Source organism: Fusarium subglutinans (assembly GCF_013396075.1).
Source record: "Fusarium subglutinans strain NRRL 66333 chromosome Unknown NRRL66333_c0000302, whole genome shotgun sequence".
In the NCBI taxonomy this organism is placed as follows: domain Eukaryota; kingdom Fungi; phylum Ascomycota; class Sordariomycetes; order Hypocreales; family Nectriaceae; genus Fusarium; species Fusarium subglutinans.
In genome coordinates this window covers 27,868-38,010 of record NW_023502365.1, presented here as the reverse complement: position 1 = coordinate 38,010, position 10,143 = coordinate 27,868, and the positions used below count along the sequence as shown (strand labels likewise).

At 50.5% G+C, this 10,143-nt stretch overlaps 4 protein-coding genes across 4 annotated transcripts; 2 read left to right on the top strand and 2 right to left on the bottom strand.

Moving 5' to 3' along the window:
• Positions 1-362: 362 nt before the first annotated feature.
• Positions 363-2,108, top strand: FSUBG_12999 (cell pattern formation-associated stuA; the record flags this gene model as incomplete). The annotated part of the gene is made up of 3 exons (XM_036677843.1): positions 363-651; positions 728-860; positions 926-2,108. The coding sequence occupies 3 exons, from the start codon at positions 363-365 to the stop codon at positions 2,106-2,108; spliced, it is 1,605 nt and encodes a 534-aa protein (XP_036531544.1).
• A 1,265-nt stretch (positions 2,109-3,373) lies between these two features.
• FSUBG_12998 (kinetoplast-associated KAP) lies at positions 3,374-5,503 on the top strand (the record flags this gene model as incomplete). The annotated part of the gene is made up of 1 exon (XM_036677842.1): positions 3,374-5,503. One exon carries the CDS (start codon positions 3,374-3,376, stop codon positions 5,501-5,503), a length of 2,130 nt encoding a protein of 709 aa, XP_036531543.1.
• Positions 5,504-5,968: 465 nt separating this feature from the next.
• Positions 5,969-7,061, bottom strand: FSUBG_12997 (amidohydrolase family; the record flags this gene model as incomplete). Its single annotated transcript, XM_036677841.1, has 2 exons — positions 5,969-6,360; positions 6,413-7,061. The coding sequence occupies 2 exons, from the start codon at positions 7,059-7,061 to the stop codon at positions 5,969-5,971; spliced, it is 1,041 nt and encodes a 346-aa protein (XP_036531542.1).
• A 980-nt stretch (positions 7,062-8,041) lies between these two features.
• FSUBG_12996 (GTP-binding protein) lies at positions 8,042-9,001 on the bottom strand (the record flags this gene model as incomplete). The annotated part of the gene is made up of 1 exon (XM_036677840.1): positions 8,042-9,001. One exon carries the CDS (start codon positions 8,999-9,001, stop codon positions 8,042-8,044), a length of 960 nt encoding a protein of 319 aa, XP_036531541.1.
• Between the last annotated feature and the right edge of the window lie 1,142 nt (positions 9,002-10,143).

The window sequence follows — 10,143 nt, the reverse complement described above, 5'->3', positions numbered from 1 at the left end:
TCTGTTCCTTTCTCTTCATTCTGCCTCTCACCACCAAGATCCTGACCTTCTCGGGATTTTTTCCTTTCCCTTTTCTCTTTCTATTTCTTTTCTCTCTTTCTCTTTTTTTTTCTTTTGCCGGTCTCTTTCCCTTTTGCCGTCCACCTCCTCTTCCTTCGAGTTTGCAGTCATCCTTCCTCGACTGCTTCCTCTTCGCAATTGTGCTGCCATATTAACGTTACGCCAGCCCTACCTCTCTCTATCTGTAGCAGAGAGTGCTCAACCGCCGTATCTCGACCGTTGAGACCAACCGCACCCCATCATCCCCCATTGAAAACAACAACAACACCTCCGCGATGAACCAAGGCCATCCCCAGCCAGACATGTATTATTCACCTCATTATTCGACACCACAGTACGGCTATGGCTATTCTACGAATGGTGCTCCAACTACCGCAGTCTCCACTCCTATGCCCGCGCCCCAGAATGTACTGCCAGTACCTTCAGCGCTCAGCAACCAAGGAGCAATGCAGCAGCCAGGTTACAGTAACAGTAGTAATAATGGCGCATTCGACACAACTGGCCAGCATAACCCCCCCGGTATGAAGCCCAGAGTCACGGCTACCCTGTGGGAAGACGAAGGCAGCCTCTGCTTCCAGGTGGAAGCTAGAGGTATATGTGTAGCACGGAGAGAAGGTCAGAATTGTAACCCCTAAGCACCCTATACACCAGCTGACTTGAAGTACAGATAACCACATGATTAACGGCACGAAACTATTAAATGTCGCTGGCATGACTCGAGGTCGAAGGGACGGCATCTTGAAAAGCGAAAAGGTTCGCCACGTCGTCAAGATTGGTCCCATGCACTTGAAAGGTGTCTGGTATGTATTCCCAGATAGTTGGATCTGTAGACCCATTGCTGGATGTTTGACTGACGATGGTCCAGGATTCCTTACGACCGTGCACTAGACTTTGCGAACAAGGAGAAGATCACAGAGCTCCTGTTCCCCTTGTTTGTCCACAATATTGGAGCACTCCTTTATCATCCGTCGAACTCGAACCGGACCAGTCAGGTCATGGCAGCTGCCGAGCGCCGCAAGCACGAAGGACTCGGTGGTCAGAGACCCCCTGCTCCCAATGCTTTGCCTTCCATTGGACAGCATCACCCAATGATGCCTGGTTTGCCAACCGGAGGCTACGTTCCTCAATCTCTTGCAAGCACTCCCCAGCCTCTCACAAATGGGTCCCAGCCCCCCATGCCAAACGGAGGTGGTATGCTTAAACGAGGGCGAGAAGAAGAAGAAGACCTGCACCGACCAGTCTCTAATGGACATGATCACATGAGTAACATGCACGCAATGTCTAATGGTTACTCTCAACAGCCTCCCCTTGCGAATGTACATCAGCCTCCCCTTGCGAATGTACATCAGCCTCCTATGCAGAATGGAGGAGATATGCTCAAGCGGGGCAGAGAGGAAGATGATGAGGTTCATAGGTCAGCGCATAATGCACACGACACCATGAACAACATGCCTGGTAGCATGCCTGCTCTGTCGAATGCATATGCTCAGCCTTTGCCGAACGTTCATCATCAGCCCCTTGCTAATGGAGACGGAGGTATGCTCAAGCGAGGTCGAGATGAGGATGATGACGTTCACCGATCAAGCCCCAATGGACATGATTCCGCAGGCAACTTCGAAGTAAAGCGGCGTAAAACCATAACATCGAATGACAGCATGGTTTCTCCTGGCGGATTCTACACCCTACACAACGGGTATGGCCAGCCTGGTGTCATGAATGGCATGAGCCCATACAAACGACGAGATGATGAGGCGGAGACGCCACGGCCTGGCCCAAATGTACATGATCACTTGAACAACTTTGAACTGAAGCGACACAAGACCATGGAGACGAGTGTCCCTGCTCCCCAGTATGACGCCATGAATCGCCCTCATTCTAGCATCGGCACCTCTCCCTCATATGCCCCTGCTCCTGTTTATGACAATTTGGCCCGACCCGCATCCACTGTTGCTGCGTCTCCTTCGTATCCTTCTGCCCCGGTTTACGATACTGGCGCTCGGCCTCCTTCTGCCATTAGCGCTCCTCGAAGACAGCAATCTTTCGGTTAGTTTTCAGGACTGATAGATGACCCCCGGTGCTTTGTTGTCGACGCTTTACAAGGAACAGTGGCACCTCCTCCGTGCACTCATTGAACAGTGCAAGCGAAAATTATGATACGTCCCATCTCCGACGACCAGGGACATGGATACACATTCTCTCAATTTCCTTTTTTCTCTAAAAAAGAACTCCTTTCTTTCTTTTTTGCTGGGCACTGGAGTGTCCCTCATCGGAAAGCCCTTGATTGCAAAGATGATGCCGACGAGTTCACGACACGACTTCCGATTTTTTGTTGATCTAGCATGCTCTGTCACGGATATACAACGACTAATGAGTCACGGTCTGCATGGAGGCTTAATTCCTGGAAAGAGTCACTGCAGCAAGGTTTTTCCTTCGATGATTTACTCCGAAATGCGATACGATCGCATACTATGGGACAGTACTGCCTGTAATGATCCCAGGCGGGAATGATGAGTTTGGACTGGACCCTTGTTTACTGAGCTGTCTTGGCTAGCCCAAATGCTGGAAAGTCAAGACGCCGAAGGGACCTATGGGAAAGGCTCTGAATTATGAATTACGATCTTACATTTCTCATTTCTTCACTTCTTTTCATATGTGCTCGCGTTTCACTGTGGTCCAGAAAACGCGGGCACAGACGATGTGTGTTTTTCTTTTTAGGAAGTGTTGCTTTATTAGGTAACGAATTATGAGGGAACAATAAAAGCTGTTTTTTTTTTCTCAAGAATAGATACAATTAGAGAGTTGGATCATATGCGCCAAGATTCCTGTGCAAATGTGTCATGGCGATGAGTGTTACAAAGTATATGAGATCAAGTGCACGAAAGCACTTACATGGTCATAGGGGCGCCTAAGTAACAAGTCAGTCTGTAATAACTTTGTGAGATGCAACGAATATTGGTATGTGATAACGCAGTTAAGCAATCGTAAATGAAATGAATGCCATGGCGTCTTGCCTGTAACCACTTACGTTGCTACGTACCTTAGAAACCATTTACAAGATTAGTAGTTGAATGATGATTAAGGTATGATTACCACGTGAGAGACCCACTGTTTGCTGTTGTCGGGTCAACTACCCAAAGTCAACATATTGGATGTTAGCGTGCGACCGTTGAACTTGACTTTCTAAACAAGCAACACTGCTCAAAAGTGGCTTGAACCAGACTATCAAGTCAACGATATCCTCTACCGACTGGAACTGTGACTACACACATTGACTGTTTGATTATTTCATTTGCTTGATTCAGCGTGCATCACAATGGAAACACCACTGTCGCCCGCCCAAGGTTCAAATCTCAATATCCAGACACCAGCTACTGCTCAGCGGTACGACTCCTATGAGGTACGAACAGTCTCCGCATCCTCCGAATCACAGAGCCAATCCTCTCATGGATCATCTCCTTTCGTGTCTGCCCTCAGCGATACTGCACTTTCCGATCAGGAGAACCATTCTCCCTCAAAATCACGGCACTCCCGAGTCCTCTCTGGCGCGACTCTTTCACCGTTGAAGATCCTCACCGACCAGCGAGAGGTGAGGGACGGAAGACCAACAGATAGACTGGGCCCCAACGCTCGTAGCCCTAGAAAGGTGTCTCCTGAGAAACGTTTTCCTGTTAAGATCAGCAACCCTCTCGACACAACCCGCGCTGCCTCCCAAGAGAGCACGATGAGTCTAGAGGATGCAGTGCGGCAAAATGAAGGCCTAAAGCGCGCAATCGAGATCTTTGAAGATGAGCAGAGCGTCCTGGAAGACGGCCTGGGCGACATGGACGTCACTACTGGCACCATTAACGTTAACCCTTCTGGGGAAATGGAGGTCGACGATTCCGTGTACCCTGACGATACAGCGATCAGTACCTTCAGTACCTTCTCGGCTGTGCCCAATTTAACCATGTTTGCCAAACTCGGCCAAAGCCCCACAAAGCTGTCCGATATGGGTGGTCTCACGCCTCGGGCAAACACACGAGCTGATCCCTCCCCATCACGAACGTCGCGAGCCAGACCGAGACACGACTCGGGAAACACAACGAATCTTCTGGACTTCACAGAGCAGCTGCGTTTTCCTCAGAGATCACCCCAAAAGTCACCGGCCAAGGGCGGGCTTTCGCCATCTCGCACAGCACCTGATGTAACTGCGACGCCTTCTCGTGGCGGTTTTGCCAACCTCATCGACTTTGATATCCCCCCCATGCCTACACCTCGAAGCGTTCCCAGCATCACCGCAAGAGAACTCGAGTCTCTCAAATCAAACTTTCTGTCAGAGATCAGCTCACTCAAAGCTTCATTGAGTGGTAAGGAAGCCGAAGTGCAATCGCTGAAGGCCGCAGTTGGCGATGCAGAGAAGCGAGTGGGTGAGTCCCAGGAGCAGCTCCGCGAGGAACGCTCTATCAAAGAGCAACTTACTGCTGAGAAAGAGGGTTGGGAGAACCGCGGCCGTGAGATGGAACATGTCTTGCGGAAGGCCAAAGAAGAAATTGTGGAGAGCCAAAGAGAACAGGAAGAGCTCGAACAAAAGTTGGAAGAGAGTGAGAAGCGACGTGAAGCAGCCGAGATGTTGCACCAAGAGGCGGAGAGTAAGATGGCGGGTATGCGTGCCGGGAAAGACACTGACAAGTCGTCGCCCGAAAAACCCAAGAGCCCAAACGACACCAATCATGAAGTCGAGATTGCAGTCGAGCGGGTGGCTCGTGAGCTTCATGCTCTTTATAAGAGCAAGCACGAATCCAAGGTTACTGCCCTGAAGAAGTCATACGAGACTCGGTGGGAGAAGCGTGTCCATGAGCTTGAAAACAAGATCAGAGAACTTGTCGAGGAGAACGAACGTCTGCGCGTCTGCCGAGATACAACAATGAGCAGAGTCGAGCCTGACAACATTGAGGCCGATGAGCTCAAGGCCCAAGCAGTCCGAGACAGCGCAGCAATCAAGGAGTTGAATGCCGATATTCAACGACTTGAGGCAGTTGTCCATACAGTACAGCTCGACAACGAGTCACTGCGCAGTATGCTGGAGAAGGAGCGCGTAGAGAAGGGAGAGCTTGTGCAACTTGCCGAGGAGATGATGAGCATGCAGAGCTTTGTTGCGCAGACGCCAAAGCCTCGGACTCAGCCACAGCAACAAGTTCAACAGCCTCCATCTGTATCTCGTTACCCTCATGAGAGACAACATGACCGAGAGCCTGAGGCTAAGACGCCAAAACGAAGTGCAGATCACTTTAGAAGCAGTGTCAGTCGTGCGTCAGGACTACGCGCGCCAGGTTCAGGACTCCGAGCACCTCACGAGCGAACAAAGAGCGCAGGTGGCTTGCCTCGCCCAGGCGGCATGGCCCGTAGCGGCATCCTGAACTCCATTGAGAAGATGGGCAATTACCGAGGACGTGGAGCAGAGTAATATTGGATGGGGAGAAACACAATGAGCCTCAAAGGGGAGGATGATCGCGAAAACTAATGACACATAAAACTGTATGACTGGAGCCTGTTTTTCTGCATAGCATATGGTCGGGGGATGCTGCGAGCTTACTCTAGAGCCCTGACATGACATTGTTTATTGACGTTTCTACGACTGATGGCCATGGGAGCCCGGCGTTGCATTTTACAATGGATGTTAGTTGTAGATTGGAGTTTCTCGAACATAGTTGATTTTCTTTTTCTTTTCCTTCATGAGATTTGGAGCTTCTATCAAAAGGCCGGATATAAAGTCGTCTCTGAGGTTAACCATGAGATGCGTTCATATCACAGGTTACGATTATTTCTCTTATGAGAATTTCTGTTTATTTACACTCATGTATCTCATTAAGGGCGCTTGCCTTAGGCTTTTATGTATATAGTATTTGCTCTAATAACGCCGTTCCTCGGTTCAGAGATTATAAGCCTTCTTGGCCGTACCGCCAAAGATCATTGCGCGCTCTTCATCACTCAGCGTAGCCATCCAACACATGCGTTCAACGATGCTGCGCCATCTAGGCCAGGCATTGTCGGTGTTGACAGTGCAGACAGGCCAGTCGCTCCCAAACATGATCCGACTGGGGCCAAAGGTGGCGAGGACAATACCGAGCCAACCGAGAGTAGCCTCGAAGATGTGGTTGGGGTCCTGGTTTCGTAGGGAATCAGGCATCTCGGAGAAGCCACCGGAGAGCTTCATATAGACGCGAGAGTCTTTGCTAAGGGTGTAGACGGCAGTGCGCCAGGCGTGGAAGCTGGGGTCCGATGTAAGGTTATAGATGCTGAAGTCGGGTTTGCAGAGGTGGTCTAAGGATACACTATTAGAATGAAGTTTGGGGGGGAGAAGGGCTGTACGAACTTAGCACCAATGTGACCTTCTCCTCCTCGGGAACACCATCGTGAACGCGGTCAACAAACTCGATCACCTCATCGAGCTGCTTCTTTCCACGTCGATGCTGGTCAATGCCAACATCGAAGGTGAATCCTCGTCGACCAAGAAGCTTGACGCCCTCGATGAATTTATCGTCCAGCATAGTGCCATGAGGCTTGTCCTGTAGTAAGTAGCGGAACCCTTTGATCTTAGGCCAAGCATCGCCGGCCACCTCCTTCACTCGATCAAGATAGCGCTCTAGAACCTCGGGGCCGCTTGGTAACGGCGCCCAGGGTACAATACCAAGGCACAACTTTGCATCCTCGGGGCTGTGACCCTCTCCTTCGCGCGGCTGGCCAAGCGCAACACGTTTGAGCCATGAGACCTCAGCCAAAGGCTGCTCCCAGCCGGAGCCATCGACTGCGCCAGACTCAACATCGTTCTTGCGGTCTGTTTCGACAAAGACGAAGCCTAGGAGAGACGGTGCCGAAGAAGTAGCTTCGCGGTATTCTTCCAAGGAATGTTGGCCGGCAAGAGGGCCATCGGGTGTGTACCAGGTAAGGGAGTCGGTCTCGGCCGCTGGGTAGAGGTGAATGTGGGAGTCGATGATGGGGAGTATGATTTGCTCGTCGGACATATTTGCAGTTGGGTGATGCTATACTTGAGATCGTGTAGTGAAGCTCGACGGGTAAATGAAGGACGTAGAGCGTAGTTGAGAAAAATATTGAGACGCACTCAATTGAATTTGAGACTAATCACTAGTAACCTCAGGCCTCGTATTACATAAACCGAGATATCAACGCAATGTGATATGTAGAAAAGACGTTACAAGTACGGTGAAGATGAGTTTGTGATACTAGGTACAGCTGGGCAGTACATGAATGTCCAATAGATGATAGGGAGCTACCCCGCCATAGGATTGGATCCCCGCCTCCGGAAGGCCCTCTACTAGGTACCTTATGATGGGAGGAACATTGACCCGAAATACCGAAGTCGGTAGCTTTACATCGTCACGTTGCTCAATTACTCAAGACCTGTTATCTCGTTTCATGAATAGATTCAATCGTCATCTATCCTAGACAGCTAGGCTATTTCATTCATTAAATCGTTGCTCATGGCTGTCCTCGATCATCCACCTCATACTTCGTAATGGCTAGTCTAGACCTTCATCAATCGCAAGGTCCTGAACCACATCCAGTTATTGTCTGCAAGAAACGGGATCCCATCATCAGGACAGATGAGATTCTCCTGCGTTGACATAGTTTGCTTCTGGGGCAGCCTCTTTCGAGGATTCCCAGCTCACTCAGGAACCAACAGAGTGAGGAAGAAAAATTATGTCTGCGCAGCCACGAGAGGGCTACGCCAAACGGCCGCAGCATCGACCTAGCTAACGATCAACGCATCGGCGCGGTGGAACATTACGAGACCAGCTCGGCGTACCATCCACGTCTGACAGCGTGACGCAGGTCGGAACAGAAAAATGATTGCTGACATTACCACAACAGCATAGGTCGAGTCATCCCGGCGCGAGGCTGCCAGGGGATGCACGATTTAAAGAATGAACGGCTAGAGGTTCTCTCAACCTGTTGCCCCAGAGCCCTCCGCACACTGGCGCGTTTATGCGACCACGCCGTGGCGGCGAGAGCTGGTGCGTGAGACGGAAGCTTCATCCTCATACTCGTCTTCACTGCCACTAGAGCAGATGGAATCACTATCGTCATCATAGCCACAACGGGATCCGCCGCAGTCGAGCTTGACACGCTCGCCCTTGCGAGTAATACCATAGCGCTCGCAAGTGCAAGAGCTGACGTCGGATCCGGGAGTGCTGTAGCCAGAGAGGGACGAGTTGGGTGAGGAGCTGTCGGAACGGTAGGACAGAGAAGAACCACTGGAGGAGATTGGCGATGTGCTGAAGTCAGTGATGAACTCGTCCTCGATGTTGGCGCTGCCGAAGCGGTCGGCAAGCTCCTCAAGTTCCTCGTTGTCGTAGTAGGAAGCATCCAAGATGTGCTTAGTCGCATGGGGAGACATGGGCTTGGGGGCCTGGATCTGGGAGATTGACAGGGGGCGACCCTTGGGGATGTCAACTGAGAGCTTAGAGCTGTGGCGTGAGGATCGCGAAGATCGCGATTCCTTGTCCTTGGAGGAGTGAGAAGAGCTCTTGCTGCTGGAGGAAGACTTGTGCGACGATGACTTGGATGAGGACTTGGAAGAAGAGGAGGAGGACTTGGAGGAAGACTTGGAAGATGAAGAGCGGTGGGACGAAGACTTGTGAGAGTCGGTGGGAACGTCAAGAACGTTCAGCTCACGGCCAGTGGTGGGCTCGATGGTTGAGGTGACGCTGGGGTTGTGGGCAACATGGTAGCCGTCGATGATGTAGTAGTACCAGTATCGTTGGCCAGCCTCAAGAGTTGAGTTCTGGAATCGAAAGGTGCCCTTCCAGGAGCCAGACTTGGAGGAGGACTTGTCCTTGGAGAGAGGGAGCTGACCGACGTAACCGTCCCAAGAGCCGAGAAGGTGGACAGTCTTAACGCCAGAGGAGACGCGGAGAGAGAAAGAAAGTTGAACAGCCGACATTTTGCTTTGATTTGATTTGATTCAATTATGCGTTTGAGTTGTTTGGTGAGTCGATGATGCGAACAATGCAAGTTTGATCAGTGCAATATTGTTTGATAGTTGGCGCGAGCAAGTGAAATCCGTGATTTCTGTAATTAGATGATTATAACAGGCGGGAGGAGAAAAAAAAAAAAAAAAAACCAGGATAATCGTTAAAGGTTGATGTCTCTAAGCTGGCCAGCAACTTATTGAGGAGGCTTTGGAGTTGACGGGTATCTTTGATTAGAGACAACGAAAATTAGAAAGATAGTAGTAGAGACCGGCTCCACGATGAACAACGAAAACACAAAGGGGGAAGGGTAAGAGACCCAAGAACAGAAACAGGATTTGCGATTGAAAAGGACTTGCTGAAGAAGAAGAGAAAAAAGAAGAGGAGAGGCTTTGGGGTGGGTGTTGGTCCTGTTTATAAGGAACGGCCGTGTATAGCGGCCACAGCCATTTTGCATGGATCCATGGATCCAATATCCATCATCATGTGGATGGATAGTACCCATGGAACGTATTGACAATAACATCTGTTGCCGTGTGAATTACGAATTACGCACACACATATGTACACAGACACAGACACACGCACAGATTTACAAGAAACAAGGACTCTTCAACTACAGAGACAACCAATCACGGGCTGCAGACAAGGAAATGCCGAGTTCATGTCATCTACTATCACTCGACCCATCACAATTGAACGGTTCCCTCTTCCCTCCCGGGACAAGCGTGGGCGGTTAAGCAAGTGTGGATCAAGTAAGTGCGTGCATCAAAAGTGGAGCACAACCCATGCTAAATGCTGCGATATTTAGAAGCAGCTCCAGAGCGGGGAGAAACACTGCGCCAATCAGAAGGCCGTTACCGCTAAGCAGGCCCAAAGAGCGACCCCCGTAGAGCGTCTATTTCAACGTCGTCATTGGCTCGTGGCACCGCTAGATTCAACCTCTCGTCACGCTGCAGGCCGGCCAATTACCAACAGTCATCAACCACACCTCGCAACAACCACTTTCATTTCAGCCATGCAAGGACGCAACATCAGTGTCATTTCTTGTACGGTCTGGACACCAGATTTGTCGACTCTCGTGGCCTCAGCAGCACATTGGAATCTATGGATC